At 47.6% G+C, this 20,837-nt stretch overlaps 5 protein-coding genes across 8 annotated transcripts in view; 3 read left to right on the top strand and 2 right to left on the bottom strand.

Moving 5' to 3' along the window:
- Positions 1–18: 18 nt before the first annotated feature.
- LOC117145336 (apyrase) lies at positions 19–1,818 on the top strand. Its single transcript, XM_033310947.1, has 2 exons — positions 19–1,213; positions 1,267–1,818. The coding sequence occupies exons 1-2, from the start codon at positions 252–254 to the stop codon at positions 1,562–1,564; spliced, it is 1,260 nt and encodes a 419-aa protein (XP_033166838.1). The 5' UTR covers positions 19–251; the 3' UTR covers positions 1,565–1,818.
- On the bottom strand, positions 1,750–3,775 carry LOC117145334 (exonuclease 3'-5' domain-containing protein 2). Its single transcript, XM_033310944.1, has 3 exons — positions 3,525–3,775; positions 2,337–3,464; positions 1,750–2,235 (listed from the first exon to the last, which is right to left on the bottom strand). The coding sequence occupies exons 1-3, from the start codon at positions 3,737–3,739 to the stop codon at positions 1,827–1,829; spliced, it is 1,752 nt and encodes a 583-aa protein (XP_033166835.1). The 5' UTR covers positions 3,740–3,775; the 3' UTR covers positions 1,750–1,826.
- A 227-nt stretch (positions 3,776–4,002) lies between these two features.
- LOC117145337 (solute carrier family 35 member G1) lies at positions 4,003–5,694 on the top strand. The gene is made up of 2 exons (XM_033310948.1): positions 4,003–4,233; positions 4,295–5,694. The coding sequence occupies exon 2, from the start codon at positions 4,346–4,348 to the stop codon at positions 5,387–5,389; it is 1,044 nt and encodes a 347-aa protein (XP_033166839.1). The 5' UTR covers positions 4,003–4,233; positions 4,295–4,345; the 3' UTR covers positions 5,390–5,694.
- A 221-nt stretch (positions 5,695–5,915) lies between these two features.
- On the bottom strand, positions 5,916–19,694 carry LOC117145332 (DNA ligase 1). Of its 4 annotated transcripts, XM_033310938.1 has the most exons (8): positions 19,661–19,694; positions 15,722–16,963; positions 9,273–9,396; positions 9,046–9,135; positions 8,061–8,811; positions 6,571–6,833; positions 6,289–6,511; positions 5,916–6,227 (listed from the first exon to the last, which is right to left on the bottom strand). In XM_033310938.1, exons 2-8 carry the CDS (start codon positions 16,767–16,769, stop codon positions 6,027–6,029), a joined length of 2,700 nt encoding a protein of 899 aa, XP_033166829.1. In that variant the 5' UTR covers positions 16,770–16,963; positions 19,661–19,694; the 3' UTR covers positions 5,916–6,026. The 4 variants fall into 4 exon arrangements, with proteins under 4 accessions (XP_033166829.1, XP_033166828.1, XP_033166830.1 ...); XM_033310937.1 differs by lacking the exon at positions 19,661–19,694 and having other exon boundaries at positions 15,722–17,054; XM_033310939.1 differs by lacking the exon at positions 19,661–19,694 and having other exon boundaries at positions 16,088–17,044.
- The window catches only part of LOC117145335 (trichoplein keratin filament-binding protein), a 28,225-nt gene continuing 13,554 nt past the window's right edge, over positions 6,167–20,837 (top strand). The window contains exon 1 of the mRNA XM_033310945.1: positions 6,167–6,245. The gene's annotated coding sequence lies outside the window, so the exon portion shown is untranslated. The remainder of the gene's footprint in view (positions 6,246–20,837) is intronic.

Genomic DNA, 20,837 nt, shown 5'->3' with positions numbered 1-20,837 from the left:
GATAATTTCAATTACATTCGGTCTTTGTCCAAATTATGTTTTTCCCAGTATGTTTACATTAATTTAATCTGAATTGTTGCACCTGTTTCTCGATAATATCGCATGCGCTCGCCAGTTTGCACCAGCTGTTGCGCCAGCTGATCGCCCGCTCATGCGCTGGCCACACCGCCAGCATCCAAACAAACAGAGCAGCAGGGACCCAGAAAATCGGACACATCACCGCAAACGAGATCTTGCTGACGTGCGACCAGATGCAGAGCCCTGCCTTCGCGTACCGGGAGCACGCAGAACACTCGCCTCGCGTCATGTACATGCGCGACTGGCGATCTGCCCTGCGGACGCCCACGTACCGGATTGGAAATCGGACGGTACGATTCAACTATCACTTCGCCTTGCTGATCGTTTGCGCCTTCGTACTCGTCCTGCTTTTCTACTTTGCGCGCCAGGGATCGCACTCCTCCTCCGACGGCTACTGGCTGCGCCGCAGTGTCACGGATGCCCGGAGTCTGGACAATGGTGGTCCTGTGGTCCAGGTCTACAATGCCACATATCCCCTCACGCCACCCATGGTGCTGCGTGGCGGTGTGATAAACTACCGGATAGCCATGATTGCCGATTTGGACACCAGCTCCAAGGTGAGCAAAGGCGATGCGAGCAGCACGTGGCGTAGCTACCTGAAGAAAGGCTACCTTACCTACACGGTGGCCAGGTCAGAGATCCAGATTAGCTGGGATGACGGGTCGCCGACAGTCCTGGAATCAGCATTTGCCCTTAAGGGCCGAGGAATGGAGCTCTCTGAGCTGATCACCTTCAACGGGCGCCTACTCACCTTCGACGACCGCACGGGTTTGATATACGAGATTGTGAATGACAAGCCCATTCCCTGGGTGATCCTGCTCGATGGAGATGGACACAGTGCCAAGGGCTTCAAGGCCGAATGGGCCACAGTGAAGGATCAAACGCTATATGTGGGCTCCATGGGCAAGGAGTGGACGACAAGTGCGGGCGATTTCGAGAACAACAACCCCATGTACGTAAAGACCATCACTCCGTCCGGTGAGGTGAGGTCGCTCAACTGGGTGGACAACTTTAAGCAATTGCGCCTGCAGTCGATGCAAATAACATGGCCGGGCTACATGATCCACGAGAGTGGAACCTGGTCAGAGGAAAAGCATCGCTGGTTTTTCCTGCCTAGGCGATGTTCGAAAGAAAAGTGAGTAAGCGTGTCAGCCTTTAAATCCTTAACTTATCGATTATCTTCGAAAGATACAACGAAACCAAGGACGAGCACATGGGCTGCAATGTCCTGGTCTCCGCCGACGAAAGCTTTACGAACGTTGAGACTGTACGGCTCGATCCTGAAAATACAACGCCCACGCACGGCTTCTCTAGCTTTAAGTTCTTGCCCGGTACCGACGACTCAATAATCGTGGCTCTTAAGTCGGAGGAGCTGAACGGCAAGACGGCCACCTTCATCACAGCCTTCGATATTGCGGGCAAGACGCTGCTGCCCGAGACGCGGATCGAGACGGACTACAAGTATGAGGGCTTCGAGTTCATTTAGCTCGCAATTCCACGCCACCACACTCCACTCTACTTCGATCCAGGTGCCTCAGTTTTAAGCGTGTACATATTGTATTATTGTCCCATACGGTAAGCTTTATATTTATAGTCACCTAGGTTAGACCAGAGATGCTCATCTGCCTCATGAACCGTGACTCTTTGTCCCGTCTTGTACCATAGCACAAATCAAATTTTAGTTTATTTTTATTGAAATTGAAATATAAAACGTACAAAGCCGGTGGCAAACTCAGAAAAGCCCTGCATCACGTTTCTTTAATCTTCGCATCCAATCCGGCCACTACTAGATCGGCCTTATCGATGCGCCCCTCGCTGGCGCGAACCTCCAGTCGATCGGCGTTGTGGTTGACATTCCAGAGTTCGGGCAGAAAGCGGGGCTGCATGGTGTGCAGAAAGTGCTCCCGCCACAAGCGCTCCAGCTCCACCAGTCCGCCGAAATGATCGCGATATTGCTGCACCACCCGCTCGCCGTGCTGACAGTAGTCAGAGTTCTCCACACGATATTCCACGCAGGCTGCTTGTCGCAGGAGCTCCTCTGTGATGTCCGTTTGGTCGGAGTAGTAATCGAGGAGAGTCTTTTCCATTTCGGCCTTCTTTGAAGCCGGTATTTTCGCGCCATGGTAAAGTAGTGCCTTGCCAGCGGATTGAACGCGTCTGCAAATAATAAAATATAGTTCATATATATTGAGATAATTTACTTTTAATTTACATTTGTTTTTAACTAAGTTAGTTCTGAAAATGTTTGGCATACTTACTTCAGCTGCGGATCATCGTGGTACTTGACGGATCCGTCTTCCTGCTTGAAAGGAGCTTCGCACTGGACGGCCAGTTTGCTACGAACCCTTAGATCCGAGATGTTGCTCAGCTGGTGGCAGGTGGGGCACAGGAGCAGAACATCGTGGGAGGTGTGAGATTTCATGACCAATGGGAAGTGCTTTCTGTATTCCCGTGGTACCACGTTCTTCCGAATGTACGCATCCCGGTCACCGCACACCACGCACTGGTTTTCCTTGGGAGTTTGATAGAAGCGGCCCACATCTCCGACCGCTCGACCCGCTGGCTCGAAGTTAAGACGTACGGTGAAGGGCTCTTCGCTTATATGCGTGCCCAGATTTTGATTGAGATACCAGGACGCCTTGCGCCTGTCGATGGTGCACAGAAGTTCGCCATCGGGCGCCTGCAGCAGGCAGTTGTCGTAGAAGTCCTTGGTTCGGGTAGCTATTTGTCGGTACGGTTGCTTCTTGGGCACCCATTTATTGCTTTTGGATTGGGTGGAGCCCTTTGAACGAGTTACTCCACTGCCGGTCGGGTTGAGTGTGAAGCCTTTCGTGAAGTCCACGTCGAGGAAAGGTTCGAATTTGTTATGCATGCTATTGTCGTCCAGTTGGCTCAGTTGCCAAAAGTATTTTGGCTGCAGATCCCTGCACAACTTCTTATAAATGGCCACCGCCATAAGTGCGTCGTTGGCAGCGTAATCAAGCTGTTTTGGCTCCAAAGTCTTGGCCTCCCAGTTGGAGCAGGCCAGGCGCCAGTGCTTGTCCAGTGTATAGTTCAGATGAGTCTTGGATAGCTTTCCCAGTCCCTCAGGCTTGTGGCCTGCCATTACGCAGAGGAAGCGCAGATCCAGTGTGCTGGCCACGCCCACTCCATAGTCGTGCGAAAGTTTCATGGCATCCTCCTGGGGTGCCACGCCCACTTTGATCACGGCATCGTCATCGAGAAGCTCCCGCAGATCTTTGGGTATTTGTTTCATATGGCACAGTCGAAATAAGGCACATAGACCCCGATGGGAGCTCAGTTGGAGCAAGGCCACTGGTCTGCGGCTGCCGCCCACGGTGATCCACTCGCAGTCGAATCCAAGGACTTTAAAAGTCTGGCAGTGACTAATGGGCAGCATATATATATATTTCCATTGTTGTGAAATTAAAGTGCTCTCTACTCACTTCTTCAGTTCATTCAAAACACATTGCATGGCCGGATCCTGGACGGAGTTGATCACTTCTATGCGTCTCTGGGGCACCAGGCTGCCGAAGGACCACACGCGACGCAGTGGACCCAGCAGTCGCTGCCTGTGCCGCACCAGGACGTATACCAAGCCAACTCCTGCGGCCAGAATCGCCCAATTTCTGTTGGTGGCGACTGCCGATTCCCGAGTCATTGTTCTCCTTTCGGAGCTCAGCAGCTGATTGGCTGGCCTGCCAACTTACGTTTTCACAAACCGTAAAAGCCTGTCTAAAAAGTTTCGGAATATTTGTAACGGTAATTTGAATGTGATACGCCAAACTAAGTAAATATTACAGTTTTAATACATTTTAAGCAAAACTAATTTTGAATCTTTCAAAAGCTAATAAAATATATCGAAATAAAACCGTTAAACATGTCGAGCCGTTTAAAAAGGTGGCATTGTTGGCTGGACTAAGTAACTTCGGGGTGGCAACTCTGGCCCACAGGGTTTTCCGGAATCTCCATTCGCGAAAAGAATTGAAAATGTTTAATTAAACGCAGTCGGAGCGTGCAAACAATGAATAAAACTCAGTGAAACGGGCGGCGGGGAAACGATGTGCCAGTGAAAACGCAGAAAAGGCGGCAGCAGACAGCGACACAGCGCGTAAATAAGGAAGGCAGTCGAAAGAAATCGATTTTTCAGGGCAGGTGGGCCACCATTCGACTATCCACACTCATACACACATACTGATGCAAATCCCATTTGCAGGATGCTGAAACTTTGAAGGAATCCAGAAACTGTAGAGAAGAAACTCCCAGAATGCCGGAAAACCTGGAGCTGCAGCAGTTCCAGGAGGGCGCCCCGCCCCCAGATCCCGCCCCCCGTTGGCTGGAGCGCCTGCAGCGTCGATTGGGCGCCGACTGTCCCTACTTGGGCATCCTGCTGGCCACGCTCTCCTCGCTCTTCTTCTCCCTGTGCTCGGTGATTGTGAAGGGCCTGGTGGACGTGAACCCCATGGAGCTGGCCTCGTTTCGATTTGTCGGAGTCCTGCTGCCGGCACTGCCCATCCTGATATACACGCGACAGCCGGTGTTTCCGGAGGGCAAGAGGGTGATACTGCTGCTGCGCTGCTTCATGGGCACAACAGGTCTGATGCTCAGCTTCTATGCCTTCCGACACATGCCCCTGGCGGATGCTAGTGTCATCATATTCTCCACGCCCGTTTTCGTGGCCATTTTTGCGCGCGCCTTCCTCAAGGAGCCGTGCACGCTGTTCAATGTCCTGACCATCAATATGACATTGCTCGGCGTGGTCCTGATCACGCGGCCACCCTTTGTGTTCGGCGACAAGGCAGAGAGTGAGGATGTCGCTGGGAAGACGTACGACATCTGGGGACCAGTGGCCGCCATATCATCCACACTCTTCGGAGCCAATGTGTACATCCTGCTGCGGGCGCTCAAGAACCTGCACTTCTCCGTCATTATGACGAATTTCGGTACCATCGCTCTGGTCTACACGCTGATCGTTTGCGCATCCATTGGCGCTGTGTGCTGGCCAAGCTGCGGACGGGATCGCTGGCTGGTCGTTGTACTGGGCGTGTTCAGCTTCCTAGGTCAGATCCTGCTCACTCTATCGCTGCAGATCGAACAGGCCGGACCAGTGGCCATTGCTCGCTGCGCCGACATCGTCTTCGCCTTCGTCTGGCAGATGCTCTTCTTCGGAGAGACGCCCACCGCTTACTCACTGGTGGGAGCGGTGATGGTGATGGGATCCGTGGTTCTGACGGCCCTGAAGAAATGGGCAGGCACCCTGCCACGCGAGTCGTCGCTGCGGAAGCGATTCAGGCTCATCCTGCTGGAATAGTGTGGTTCCAGAGCAACTAAAGAAGTTCGCGGTTTCTCCCTCGTCTTGTCATCGTTCTCACCCAATCCCGGCCAGCATCAGTGGCCGGCAGCAAACCCAGTTCATTCATCGTAGACTCTACTTATATCAAGGCTCAGATCGTAGATTAATCAAAATATATAAGGGACGCGTGATATCCACTCCACTCATAAGTAAATACTCGTAGTGCATGTTTAGTTTAGCCAATTTCGCCGATTTGTTGTTTTGTACATTGTTATACATGCTTAAAATACGATAATAAATACAACTTATGAGTAAAATAGAAACATGTTATAATTTGCCTCTGAATTTCGCGCTCTTCTATATGCAAATTTTCATTGAATATTCGTAAAATTCATTTAAATAGTTATAAATAAAATGAATCAAATTTCAAATCTACAGCAACACAACATTTTACATTACATTGTAAAAATTCCGTTACATGTAGAATACAGACGGCGCGACATCGATACATCGATTGCAGAATCAATTTTACATCCACCTCTAGTTTTTCGTTTGTTTGTTTGTTTATTATTGTTTATGTTTATATTCTCGAAGCACACACACTCGAACAAACAGAGCAAGGAACGGAAACAGAAACGGAAGACAAGCTGAGGGACTAGAAGCCCAAGTCGGCAATAACCGCGTCCAGTTCGTCCTGCAGATTGGTGGCCCGCGATCGCACCTGAACAATTTGATCCTGCAAATTGTCGACGTTCGCCTGGAGCAGCACATTGCACTTCTTCATCGCCGCGAACCGGCTCTCGTGCTTCTTCACGCGCGGCTCCACATTCGCCTTCTTCGCGGAGTTGGGCGAGTCCTGCGGAAAACAGTACAGGTAAGCTGGCTGAATAGTTAACGATTATCTGGGGCTAATTCACCTCTGGCTCGGACTCGCTGCCCGTCTCCGCCTCACTTTCCTCCGATTCGGACTCCTCGGACTCGTCGTCGGACTCCTCCTCCTCCTCGCTGGCATGCTCCTCCTCAGCCTCCTCTTCGTCCTCGTCCTTCTCCTCGCCGTCCACATCGTCCTCGTCCAGCTTCATGGAGGCAGCCATTTTCTGCACCTCCTTCTCCAGCTTCTTGAATTTCTTGTTCTCCTCCCTGTCAACCAGAGTTTTTTCAGTTTAAGAATAATACTACACATAACAATTTGTACTCACTTGAGGATTTCTTGGTTCTTCTTCATGGCTTGCTTGAGGGCGTCCTTCTCCTTCTTGGCCGCCTCCTCCTTGACCTTCAATTTGGTGAGCTTGCTGCGCAGGATCTTCAGCTCCTTACCAGAGCGACGCTCCCTGCGCTCCACCTTCTTCTCCTCCGGCTCGTCAGGATCGCTTTCGCTGACCTCAGGCTCCAGTTCTGGCGAGCTATCCCTTCCGAAGTTGGCATCGCTTGGTCGACGCGATCCGTCCAAGGATCCACCGCCCTGCAGCCGCAGTTAATGCATAACGGAAAACGGGAAAGAAGGGATACACACATTGGATTAGTGAGGGCATCCTTGAGCGTGGCCTGATTTTACCTGGTGCCGTGCAGCGTGGTAGTGGTCGTAGTGGAAGCAATCGTCGTAGTCGTCGTCGTCGTAAGCAAAGCAATTACTAATGTGCGGTCTGTTAGTGCTTGGTGTCGCCTTTGCAAGAGAGCGTGAACGGGTTAATCGGTTAGTTGCCGCGTAGTGCAAGAGCAAAGCATCCAGGAGGATAGGATTCGGGACCGGACGTGTCCTAGACGGGTCATAACACCGCTTTGGTCTGGGCGGAAGCGGAATGCGGGTAGCGGGAGTCTTTCATGCAGCATGCGTCCGGCAGTTGGAGTTTAAGGTCGTCTACACACGAGATCTTTGGACATTGTTTATAGCTCTCGTTTCTTTTTGATTAAGATTACATTTTTGAATGTTTACAATGGAATGGCCAGGTCCACTATTTGCTAAAAGAAAAATTCTCGAGTTTTTTGAGCATTTTCCTAGAAACTTGATTTTGTTTTGTCTGGAATTGTGTGCAAGCAAACAGATAGCATAGGTAAGGGATGAAGGCACCTTACTTGAAAAGTATGGCTTCCGAAATGAAATACAAATCGAGCTTTGATAAAACATGGTCAGTTTTGAATTTCATTTTTCGGTTTCCCTTGTGAATAATTTTAATATTCAACTTTTTTGATTCCTTCTCAACTTCATGCTGTCTGCTGCATGCAATCAGATTTCTAGTGTTTTATAATCGTGCTTTAAGTCTCGTGTGCAAACCGTTTTTAAGAAGGAAAAGGCAGTTCTTGGGGAAAAAACAAGGTGTATCCAGTGGTAATCCTTTCCCAGACCCATCCCACATTTGTGTCAAGTGTTGTCAGCTGATCTGTTTCTCTGGCTACAGTGGCTACTAGAGACAACTAACGAGGGATCTAAGGCGGAGTCTACGTATTGCGGTGGCTTCGTTAGCTGCTCCCGTCTACTTGCCGCCCTCAGCGGACGCAGCGAGGCGACGCCGGCGACACTAAAAACAAGAAAGAAGGACTAGCTTCGGAGTCCGATGCTTGGCAAACCCTTGGAGATAGTTATGTTGTAAATGGTTGTAATCCGAAATCCTAGTCTCAACTGACAACACTTTGAGCAGCATCCCAAAACTACATATACATATTACCGAAACCGATCTGCAAACGGACTCACCTGTAGAGCTGCTGCCAACTTGCGTTCGAGCAACTGAATTTGGCGGCGCTGCTCCTCGATCTCCGTCTTGGCCTCCACCAGCTGCTCGGCGGTGCTCTGATAGTTTTGTTCCACCTCCTTGGACACCTTGCGTGCGTCCTCCACCTCGCGCTTCAGGGAGTTGACATAGGTCTGTTCGGCGGTGGGCGTGGGATCCATGGTGGCCACAATCACATTGGATCCGTACTCGAGATTCTTTTCGCGTGACTTCTCGCGTTCCAGTTCGGTCTCTAGGGTGCGGATTTTGGCCAGCAGCTTCTTGTTCTCGCGGTCCTGCGCCTCGCGGTTCCGCAGCTCCAGAGCCAGCATTTGTTTGGTGCTCTGCAGATCGTCGCGGATCTTGTCGATGTCGTCCAGCTCGTCGGGACTCTCCTCGTCGATGGACATGGTCGATACGATGCTGGGCCGAGATCCTCCGGCTCCCAAGGCCGTGGCACTGCCAGGTCCAAGTGCATGGCTGCTGGGCGCCTCGCTGAGCATGTTGATCTTCGACTGCGACTTCTGCAGCTGCTCCTCGATGGTCATCTGTCGGCGGAACTTGCGCAGACCGTCCAGCACCGGCTTGCTGCGATCGTTGGTCTTGGTTGGCTTCAACTTGATGCCGCCCTGGATCTGTTTGAGCAGCTTGTTGTGCGAGTTGCCCTTCTCCGTCTCGTAGATGAACTTGTCGTCCAGCTTGGTTATCGACTTGCACGTCAGGATGGGCTGAGATCTATTTAGGTTTGAATTGTTGAATTGAATAAAAGACATTGTGTTTGGTTGCTAGTACTTGTCCCCATAAAAATTTGAGTAAAAGTCATTAAAATTCGCCGGATAAAGTGGCGTCAACACAGTAAGATGCTCAAGGTACTCCTGTGGCCTTAAATAACTCCAGTTTTCATTCCCTTTTTAATTATCGGGAGTATTGCAATCGGTAATTACTGCACAGCATGCGGACCCCACTCACCTATCGTTGCAGGCCACATGGCGCAGCTTCTTGCCGCTCTCCACCTCCTTCATCATCTCGGACCAGTCGGGGCGCCTTCGGGGTCGAGTCCTGCGAATCGAAGCGAATCGGAATTATGGCCATCCTGCGCCTTCAAGGTAAAAGCTATCTCGATGCCAGGATATTCGGGTATGCTGGCGCTGGCGGGCGTCAGGGTTCAGGGGTCAGTCGTTGGTTCATCCACTCACCTGAGCTTCTCGAGGGTCTCCTTCTGTGTGCTGCTGAGCACTCTCTTCTCACCGGGAGCTAGGGGCGGGGGCGGCGGTGGCGGGGCCTTGGGCACCAGCGAGGGCAGCGGCGGCGGGGCGGGAACTGCAACAATAAAACACGGAATGCACCCAAGTGGGCGGCGGTTATTCTCTGGCCGAATGGTGGGTGGGGCACTCGCTGCAAGTGGTGCAAGTGGGCGCGAGGTTTGGTCGTTGGGCATTAGAGCAAATCGCCGGGCGCTGCGTGCACTCGCGGTTATTAAATATAATTTTAATTTAATGAGTTTGCAATTTGTGTCAGTTGTTTGTTGTTCTTTCGGCTCCCGCGGGGTTCCTTAGTCCAACCGCCAGAGGACTCGTCACCCCAGTATTTAGCTGTGCTTTGCGAGCAAAGTTGCACCATACATATCAATACAGGGCAAAGAGAATGGAATGGATGGGTTTACACTCCGAACATTAAGGGTTATTTATTTCTTTTCGTTTTTTTTTTTAAAGCTTCTGTCTCTATCAATTCCCCAATTGAATAAGTTTAAAGCTATTTTCATCTTTTCAGCTAGTACATTTTAAATCACTTAAATGGCAATCTTAAGCATATCTAACATTTTCCTTACAAACTATTATGCCAGCTGGATTATACATTTTAGAGAATACATTTTGGGAATTGTCTAGTGTTTTGGAAAATATCAGTTCATCATTTCGCCTTTTAGCCAAACACAATATGAATAGAAAAGGCTTATAGTCTGTTTATCTAAAGTTTCGCCTGGTGTATGGGGGGTGCTCCTAATAGGATGGGAGCCTAGACACATGGCTGTCTCTGTCGGAAGTTGCAGCAGAGATTGAAAAGTTAGTGCCTGCCTCCGTTGCGGCCTCCGCCTACGCCTCGTCCACGTCCTCGTCCTGCTCCCCCGACACCGTCTTGTCGTGGAACGTGGACCTGGCTTTGATGGTGTTTTATTGCCTTAACACCATTCAATTCGGCTCACTGGGGGCGACCAGTGGTGGCAGCCAGGCGGGTGGCACAAAACTTTGATTGCATTTTTTACTTTGTCGGGTTTCGCTCGACTGGCTGCCGCACTCACTAGCCAGGGTTTTAAGTTAGTTTAAACTCTTCTGGCTGGGACCTTTTTCCGCCTTCGCTTCATAGTATTTCTTATTCGTGTTCGACTTGGTGTTCTGTTAACGAGGCCAATTAGGATTGGCAGTGTGGGCGAGACACAAAACGCCTTGTATCCAGCCAGCCAGGCAGCTAGGCAGCCAGCTGTTTCTAATAAATTTCCGCTTAAATTGTTGGCCTAACAATCTTCACTTTGCCGAGGCAGTTGCTCTGATCCGGCTACCTCCCTCTGTGACCTGCACTCCAATCGCCCGCCTCGCTACTTGGCCTCGTAATTAACAATTGAAAAAGTTGGCCAGTTTCGATTTCTTCGGGACTCACACACAGGCATGCATCAAGATGGTTTTCTTTCATAATTTTTTATCGAATACTTTGCATTTCTTCATGCTTTTTCCTTTCGGCTTGTTGTTCAAAAGTGTAAAAGTCAAACAACAAAAAGAAGAGGGAAACAATGAAGGCACCACCACCAGCACCATCACCAAGTGATGAAAAGCTGACAAATCTGTTAATTAGCTTTGTTTGAGTCCTGGCAGGAAGCGGGGGCAGGAGATTGGATGCCTTTTGGGTGGGTTTGGGTGTGTGTTACCAAGGCTACCACCGCTCGGGCCTTATCCTTTGTCTGAGCTCCGGCTCCGGCTCCGGTTCAGTCTGCCTTCCCCTTTTTCGGTTTTCCAGTTTTTCGGTTTCTCCGTTGCGCCTGGCTGGATCTGCACTTAATCTTTAAGTGGTTGGCTGCCTTTTGCGGTGCATTAGTATCCGAAATACCTTACGAAACCCCCTTGAGCTGAGTGAAAAGGAGGTGGATAACTTGGCCAAGCTGGAGAGGTAATGAAACTAATCCGAACTCGTGTTACTTCGCCGAATAAAATCAGAGCAAACGACCAACTTGATTATTGTCTAGAGCTGCTTCACCTCAAGCTACCGATCCAGCAGCTCCTCATGAATTTTCCCCCCATGTCTGCATGTTAATGAACTGCTTCCAGGGGGAAGAGGAGCTCTGATTAAAATACGTGGTCAACTTTTCGGACAGCCAATTGAGGACGCGTTTAGTAAGTTGCGCTCAATTCGGTTTAGTAATTTATGGACAAAAGCTCTCCCCCTAACCACTAAACCCGCCCTCGAACCCCTGGCAGTTATCCTAAATCAGTGGCAAACAAAAGTGGAAGCGGGCAAGAAACAAAAGAAAGCACAACAACATCACGCGAAGAGAAACGAGGCAAGGGTGCCGGGCAGATAAAAGTCTTCATTCATTCATGTCGACAAAATTATTTCTTATTTAAATAAAAAGCAAGCACTGCCACTGCCACGACTGAAGATGAAGAGCAGGAGCAGGTCCTGGTTCTCGGAGCTCCCAGTTGAGATGAGGCTACCCACTTAATATACCGCAAAGCCCGCACTTACGACGTCGCAGAATGAATAGCGGGGTATGTAAACATAAATTTTGCGAGCTCACTCTCGGTGAGGCATGGCACCCTCCTCATAAAGCCCCCTCCTGGCTCATTGTGTTATCATCAGCGGAATATTCTATGCATGCACAAATGTTGCCGTTGTCATTGAATCAACCCGGAGTGTGGAGTGTGGAGTGTCGGGTCTTCAAAAACTGGCGAACCCCAGGCAACTGGAGTGAGTGAAGGGAATCTGCTGCTGCTACAGGGTACTGGTTACTACTTGCTGGTTACTGGTTACTGGGAAGTGAAGTCCTGGTCATGGACTGCTGGCAGCCCAGCCGCCCGATGAGTGACTTCCCAGCTTCCAGGCTGTGCTCATTCATTGTCTGCCGGGGCATGATGAAGCACCGCTCAGCCAGCTCATATATTTCATGGCGCAGAATGGCAGGGAGTCGTTCCCCCAAAGCTCCTCCGTATGATTAGCGTTTCTGCCTTGGCCGGAACGCTGTGCGAAGGGGCTAGCCGGAGATTACATGGGGCTTTTTGTAAACTATTTGGAACCCGATTAGCTCGGAAATGATGCTGTTGGTTCACCGCAAAATTCTATGTATTTCTCTAGGATTTTACCTCGAAACCAAGTTCATTTTTCCCTCTTTGAAGTGCAGTTTAAACTTATATATTTAATATATTTTTGGAAGCCGCTTAGGTATAAACGTTTTTATTCCATGTTGTTCGAACTCTGTAATGTTTTCCTTTCACAATCATTATTAGCCCTAAAATAAATACTGCTAAAATTTAGAATTTAAAGCAGAGTTTTACTCCAAGGATAATTCTGGTTTATTTTGCAGCATTTGTGTAATATAAGCTGTAAACTCTTTATAAATTAGATATCATATTATTTTAGAGCTTACTTTGTTTACTTTGAATACTTTTGCTGTTTCCGCTGGGCGGTAATCTTCATTTAATTTCCTTTGTGCCTCCGGAGACGAGCCTTAAGTCCAATTAGAAAATTCAATTTCAATTTGGATTTGTTGTGGCGTCGTTTGGGGGACACTAATCCAATTATGCAGTCAACCATTTCATTGTCGCCCAGTATAATTATGGCCAACAGCAATTGGCCAATATTAGCAAGTGTGTATGTGTGTGTGTGTGCCACCGAGCTTTGAACCATTTTCCTCTTTACGTCATTTTGACCACGCTACATCTAAATTTGAAAGAGCCTAATCATCTTTTATGCTTCACCGGGTGGGGCACACACAGAAAACCCAAAATGAAAATCACCCTCACCTATTGAAAGTCGACGTTTCTAATGACGGGCGGACCCTAGTCTGCACCACCACCAACACCACCCATCGCTTGACCCTGGAAAACCACGCGACGAAGAAACAAAAAAGAGGGCTAAGAGTTTCCCAAAGAAAAAAAAATAAGAAAAAAAAGAAGTAAGGAAATATGGGGCGCAGCCGTTACATGTCTCGCATCTACAGAGGGATACATAGAGATGAGGCTCATTTAAATAAAAGAAAATATTTTTCGTCCTGCCGCTTTTTGTCCTTTGAAGACATTCGAGCCTCTTAAGAGGGGAACTTGCGGCCAGCGCCGTCTTTTATTTCGTTTTGTTTTTTAGTGGCGGATATTTGAATATAAATGGCGCATTTAGTTAGACTCTATCAAGCTCAATCCCATATATCTTTGGCTGCTTTCGGCTCGACCCCTCGCGAGGATTCACTTCCAATTGGAGTCCGAGTTGCCTTTTATCATTCGATAGTTGCCAGTTTTTTTTTTTTTCCTTGGTGGAATAAAACTTAGGAGACCAGGACGCTGGCCGGCCGTGTCCTTGTGCCTCCCCGCCATTCCTCATCTGGCTTTAAAACATTCCATTTTATGTTGTAGTTTTGACAGAATGAGCAATAATCATGAATTTTGTCTTAGACCATAAAAAGGAGCCCACTCCACTTCGGACCCTTCCTCCCAAGATTTCACCCGAACACATTAAATAAATGTTTCGCCCTCTTTTTTCCTAGTGTCCTTCTGTGCTGCTCCCTTTTTTTGTTATTTTTTTTTTTCTTCTTCTGTTTGATAGGGTGACAGCTTTAAAAAGGACGAACGATGCTCTGTTTTATTTTTGGCGGACATCGTTTTTTGGTCATTTTATTTAGTGACCTCTTTGGCCAGTCTCCGCCTCTTCGATCCCTTTTGTTTGTCGGTCAAGATTAGGAGGCATTTGCGGTCACGTTATTGCCCACTGATTAGGTCGGGCACAAAAGGCAAGTTAACTGCCTCACACGTAGGCGTAGCGGTAGCGGTAGCCGTAGCGCTAGCCGTTGCCTTAGCCCTTTCACCCAACCCATTTGGCCAGATCCTAACGAGCTTTTCACTTCATTTTAGTTGCCTGCCCCAGGGGAAAACTGGAGGCCTGGCCCACGGACGCGGGCTTTCTGCAATTCAATTTTGAGGCCAGGTGACAGCATGCTTATGCAACATTTGGTTGCTTTGTTTTTTGAAAGTCTTGCCCCTGCCGCCTTGCCGCCAATCGAGCCCAGCCTCGCGGCAGGAAAGTCCATTACAGAATTACAACCTTCTCGAGTGGAGAGTGTGTGTGTGTGTGTGGCAATAAATACGGAATTAGAGAACATTTGCTCCGGCATACCTTTGTGCTGTTATGTCGAACGCCCTTACCGACGAGCGGATGGATCCTCGCCGAAAAACGAGATGGTTGCCCAAATAAAACCCACTCGCAACTGCAGTCAGGCAGGGAAACACTTTGCGCCTCTTTCGGCTCAATGCACAACACTCACTAAAATTTAATAAATAAAAAATGATATTTATATTGCTTTATAGCCTTGTTTTTCCCACTGTTCGTTCCTCCGTTGTGCTCGTCCCTTGTCTGTGTGCGCTTTGTGGTTTTTGTTTGGGCGAAACATTTTGATGAAATATTTTTTACACATTCATTTCAAGTATATAAATTCCCATATTCCACCCATACGAGTGTGTGCCTTCTGAATACAGACACTTGTATATCGTATATTTTCCTGCGTTTTTATAAATGAGCAGGCAGCGATGGTTGTGAGCGACAGGTTACAGACATTGATGGCAGCGTGAAGCTGTATTGGCCATTGGAAATTAAATCTTACAATGGAGATTGATATCTTGACCAAACTAGTTTCATTGTTTCTGCTTCAATGCCCACTGAATTAAAATGTTGTGTTTTTTACGGCGGAAAAATATGCAATATAGCTATCCCTTTTAAAAAGCATCTCGCTTTCAGGAAATAATTGAATATTGAAGTGCATCGGCTTTCATGGCGTATGCGTAATATTTGCAAAAATGCATTTATTAAACGAAAGATAAGTTGAATGCAATCGCAATCTTTTGTGTAATTACAAAAGCGCGTTTTTGAAAACTAATAAATGGGATATATTTGATACTAAATGGGAAATCAAAGTAGAAAAAATAACTCATACGCCCCGTGAAACCCCTTGATGTTTGTTCAAGCGTTAAGCTTATGAAAAATATTTGCCAAAAATATCTTAACTGTGACACATCTAATCTTTTTTAAAAATATTCTCACGTTCCCATCCCCAATGCGAATTTTTTTTTTGCACATATCGCTCATCCGCCATGGTGACGCATTATTTGTTTTGTTTGCTGCTCCCCTAGTGGTGGCCTTGCCTTTTGGCCAGGGCCGACGAAAATCGGAGAGGCAGAAAACGTAAAAATATAAAATATATATCCCCACAGCCGTTCCCAACGTAAATTTAACATTTCTGGTTAGAAATTAGACATTAAAGAAGCAGGGGCAAAAATTTACAGCGCTGTTGAGTCGATCCATTCGCAGAGGTTAATCGGGTTAATCCAGTCGGGCATCGGGTTAGGTTCCATCACTGGAGCTGACTCCGGATCGGATCGATCTGGATCGGACAACTTACCGCTCTTGATGCTCGGCTCGCGCTTTATGGACGCTTTGCGTAGGGTCTTGGTCGTGAACTCGGGCTTGGGCTCCTCTTTCGGCTCCTTGAGGAGCTCATCGATCTTGGGTACCTTCTTGAGCACGGGCCGGATTTTGGCCAGGTCGTCGGTGCTCTTGCTGGGCAAAGGCTTCTCCTCGCGCTTGACATGCCGCAGCTTGGGCTTCTCTAATTTAAAACGTCGCCGCCGGTCGCGCTCCTCCTCCGTTTCGCCCTCCTCGGCCTCGTCGTCGTCCTCGGTGGCCATCTTTTTCAAGGACTTATCCCGCTTGACCACCACGCTGCGTAATTTGGGTTTCTCCATGGTAAAACGTTGGGTCAACTCACTTTCCGGTTCCGGCTTCTTGTTGACGGTGGTGGGTCGCAATTGGGCCGCCTTCTTCACGTGCTCGGGCACCTTCTCGTCCACGGTGGTGTCCTCTTCCTTACTCTCCTCCTCTTCGGACTCGCTTTCCTCTTCGCTTTCCTCCTCCTCAGACTCGGTTTCCTCTTCGGTCTCTTCCTCCTCCTCGCTCTCTTCCTCCTCCGAGGAAGATTCGGGTGGTGGTGTCGGCTCCTTCTTCTTTTTGAGCGCTGAAGTGGTGGCTACTGGTTTCTTGGGCCCCACAGTGGGCGCCACTTTCTTGATTGGCTCCGGTGCCTTCTTGGTATTTACGGGTTCTGGTGTCTTCTTGGCCGCCGTTGTGCTTGTGGCCAGTGAAGATTTCTTTACAGGCTCTGTCGTCTTCTTGGCCGGTTCAGGGGTCGCAGTCTTCTTCGCGGCTGCAGTCGTGGTAGCAGTTGCTTTTGGTTTGGTTGCAGTCGACTTTTCTCCATTTTCCTTTGCTGCCGGAGTGGCGGTCGTCGTCGTCGCTGTCTTCTTTGCCCACGGAGTGGCAGTGGGCTTTGTGGTACTGCTGCTGGCAGTGGTGCCGCCGTCGTCCTTCACCCATGGCGGACGGAACGTGGTGCGTCCGCCGGGCGCACTGCTTGCACTGCTTGTCCCCGCACGGGGCGTTACAAACGGCATTTCGTAGTCGCTTGAACTGCTTGCGGTCCGCCGGACTATTCTAGACTATTCCCTCTGGTGGTTTCTATTTTTTTTCCGTTGTTATTGCTGTTAAATTCTCCAGGGCCCGATGTCGTCGCCCGTCCGTTTGCACACTCTTTTTAAATAATTTGCCGTGAATTCTTTGCTTGTTTTTCCCGCTTCTCTTGGCGTTGCTGCTGATGAAAACACAAAACTTTGCACATTAGCACCGTCGGGGGAAGTTGTCCGAAAAAGTTCTTTCATTCAGATTTTCCGTGATTTTTTTTCGTTTATTTTTCTATTTGTTTTTTGATTTTTTTTTTGGTGTGTGTGCCTCGCCTTGATAATTCTATTTTACGCGTATTTCTTTTCTAATAGATTTTTATGTATTTTTTTCGTCGCGAATTTGTTGCTGGGAATTTTATTTGTGGTCCGTTGCCGACGATGAGCAACAGCTGTTTGAGATACTTTCAATCCGATTCAATTCATTTCAATTCGTGTATATTTGGGTATGTTTCATTTTGAATTTTATTTTTAACTGAATGCGCTCATTAGCTTTGCTGGCTGTTTTTTTCTTGTTTCTGTCGCTGTTTCTACTAAGAGACAGAATGTAGGCCTTTGTGTCATAGTCATGGACAGGGACATTCACAGATGCCCAATGTGATGGAAATAGGAATGTAGAGAGGATGTGGGGATGAGGGAGTTCGGCAATGGGGACCGGGACAAATGCATCAACAAATCCCAACTGAGTGGAATGCTTTTGCAGGCTCTCACAAAAACGCCTACAGTTGCAGCCAAATGTTTAAATTCCAGGATATTTATAGCAATCGATAAAATCGAGATCCTATAACAAGGTTTCCTTATAAGCTTTCAACTTGTCAAATAATTAAATAATTTTAACAAAAACGTTGAAATGAAAATGCTTTGGGAATGTTTACTTTCCAGAAAAGTATTATATGCCGAACTATTCAACAAACATATTGTGCCATTTGCTGGTGATTTCAAATATTTATTTCATACGAAAACCAATTACGATCGAACGAAAAATGTGTACATATAAAATGAATTTTAAATCAATTACTCAGGGTCGAGAAAAGTTATGCTGATAAAGTGAAGTGCAGAAGATGGAAACTATTCGTTCTTGCTGAGTTTTCTTTGGCTCGCGATTTTCCTCCGCCGTTTCGCTATGTATTTATAATGACCTCATTCCTGGCCAAATTGTAAACAACAATTTGCAACTTTTCCTGCTCTAATTGGGCAAAAGGATAGCAAAAAATTCCTACCGCTTGCCACTGCAACTTTCCGTGACCACTATTATGTTGGCCGCCACTGTGCTGCGTGAATGTCCAGCTAAACGCCTGCGTATGTGTGTGTGTCCGTCCGTTCTTCCGTCCGTCCGTACATATGCACTCCAATAAACAGCACAAACAAGAAGAACAACAGCAACAACAGCGGCGGTGTATGGGAATAGAGCAACAAAAACAATAACAGAAACGATTTGCTCTGCCACTGGCTGCGATATGTAAAGGCGAAAATATTTAATTTTAGGTTCTTTGTGCCCGCCGCCGAGAGTGGAAAAAGTGGAAAAAGTGAAAGATACTAGCGGTGAGAGGAGCACCCAATTGGGAGAGACAAAACGGAACCAAATCGAAAGAATAAAAGGAAACATACATATCTCTGGCGCTTTCGTCTTTCGCCTTTTTTTTTCCATTCACTTTGTTTTGTTTTTATTCAACTGGCTCGTTTCACAAAGTAGACAGAAAAACGTACACAAAACTGGTTGTACGGACGGAAAAAAAGGCCAAAAATTTGGGATAGAAGGGGCGCTCTCGGGGGTCAGAATGAAATCCGAATTCGTTTCATTCCATTGCCATTCCATGGCCTGGTCCAAAACCATCCAACCCCCTTCGGCAAAGCACATCCCACCCCCCACATCCACCATATTCATTTCCATTCCACTCGTTTGGGGCGATTTCAAATTTTTTGGCCGGAGCGACGAACACTTTCTCGGTCTTTCCTGCATGGAGGCGTTAATTAAACATGACATGCAAATAAAAATTATACTTAGAAATACAGTCAAACTTCCATTGCAGGAATAACCGACGAAAGTATCCTTTCCGACGTCCATTTGGTTGCCTATCTGTCAGTTTCAATTTGCTTTAAATGCATTCTAAGCTGTTTCCACTCGCATCTTAAGCGATGCTTATCGATTACTAATTAATGGATGGTTGGCACTTGAGTCAGATTCGTAAATTAGATCCATTAACCATTTAAGTGTATACGAAGCATGGGTAGTTATATTGAAGTACGACTGTATCTCGAAAATGGCAGAGGATTCGAGAAGAGAGTTAAGGCGAGGACGAAACAAAAATGCAATTTCAATTAAAATTGTTAATGAGACTGGCTAATTTGACGCGAAAGTTTTGCGGATCTGTGCTCAGAATGGCAACTAACAGCTAATTCCCGGCCATATTTCATCCTAAGATTGCCTGTCAACAAAAGTGCTTAAAAAATATATCGGACGGGATATTTTGGGAACAGGCCATTCATAACGCCCCTCCAGAGAGATTTATTAGATCGATTGGCCAGTGACAAGAGCTGCGCATTTCGCCGCCCAAATGTACACGAAACTTTGTCTGTGGCTATATGCTATATTTTTGGATATTTCACGGATTTTTCAGATTTTTATTATGTGTATTAATTGGTTCATTCGCGCTCGCTGCAGTTTGCGTCGTTTTACTATATATTGCACAGATATATATCCATATATGTGTTGTATATCTCTTTGAACTGTACGTGTGTGCTGGTTGGGTCAGACACCCGCACACCACCACAACCGCAAAGCACACACACACACAACCGCACACCCGCACACACACACAGCCACGAACTCTGGGAGTGAATTTTCAGCAGCGAAGGCAACAGCAGCGCCTATGACGGCGTTTCAAAAACTAAATTCATACATTTTCCAACGCCACGGCGATGGGTGAAAAATTTGAAAATTTTCCCGCTCGCTCTTCGAATTCCTCTCTCTCGGGGGATTTCGCTCATTATCTCTTCGTCGTATTTCGGTGAGCACAAAATGAAGTGAAATGAAAATTTTGTTGACCGACAGAGGCATATTTTTAGCATCTTTTTCGATATCGGCACGGGCTGCGGGGGTTTGGGGGGGGTATGGGGCGGATCCACGGCGGATCCGATTGACCTTATGGCAGGTGCAGTTCAATGGAATTATTAATAGCCGGCTATTGGCTATGTGGCCCATGTGCCCCAAGGATACAACCCCCTCGATATCCGCTCATCATTAGGCGCCTCTTATCAGGCGCCTCGCATTCAATGGACCGCAATTACGCAAGTTTCTCGGGCGGCGTGGGCGTCGCAGCTAATTTCAGGGGGAGGTGGGTGGGTGGTGGTGCGTCTTACCCTGTGATAGAAACCACTCGTCTAGAAAGTCCAAACCCATTAGTGCTTCTGTTCGATGGTCGTTCTGTCCCAATGCGTTACTTCTCTCCGAATCGCTTTCAATATTTACATTGTCTACCAAGTGGTTGCTTCCCCGTTTCACTCGCGTGTGCTCCACATTTCGGTGGAGCGGTGCAATCGATCGATCGATCGTTTGATCAGTGCGTATCTGTATGCTGGGGCCCCCTTATCGATTGGACTAGGGCTAGACTAATTGATTGGTGATGATACTGATGAACTGTTGATATAAACTGAATCAGTGAGTAAGCCTCTTATCACCTTATCAACGCAACATAATGTATGCCATTTGCATATCGAGTTTCCAGAGGAGTGTTCGTTTAAGCTAATTGAATTTTCATACCATTTTCGAATCGCTTTCGATAAAAAAACTTACTGAGTTACTTACTGCCGCCGAAATCAATCAAATAGCTGCAACAGAGCGAAAACAAATGATTAAAGTCTATGCCACTGCCGCAAATATTTATTTAACGTGCAATGTAGGTTATCAATGGCATGTTTTCAAATATTTTATTTTTTATACACATCTGCGCGAAAGCACGCCACTAATTGTTTTGCCTTGTCAGCATCAGCCAAAAAGTATGCCAA

Source organism: Drosophila mauritiana, chromosome 3R, assembly GCF_004382145.1.
Source record: "Drosophila mauritiana strain mau12 chromosome 3R, ASM438214v1, whole genome shotgun sequence".
Lineage (NCBI taxonomy): Eukaryota > Metazoa > Arthropoda > Insecta > Diptera > Drosophilidae > Drosophila > Drosophila mauritiana.
Note: the sequence above shows the minus strand (reverse complement) of the source record. Positions and strands in the feature narration are given on the sequence as shown.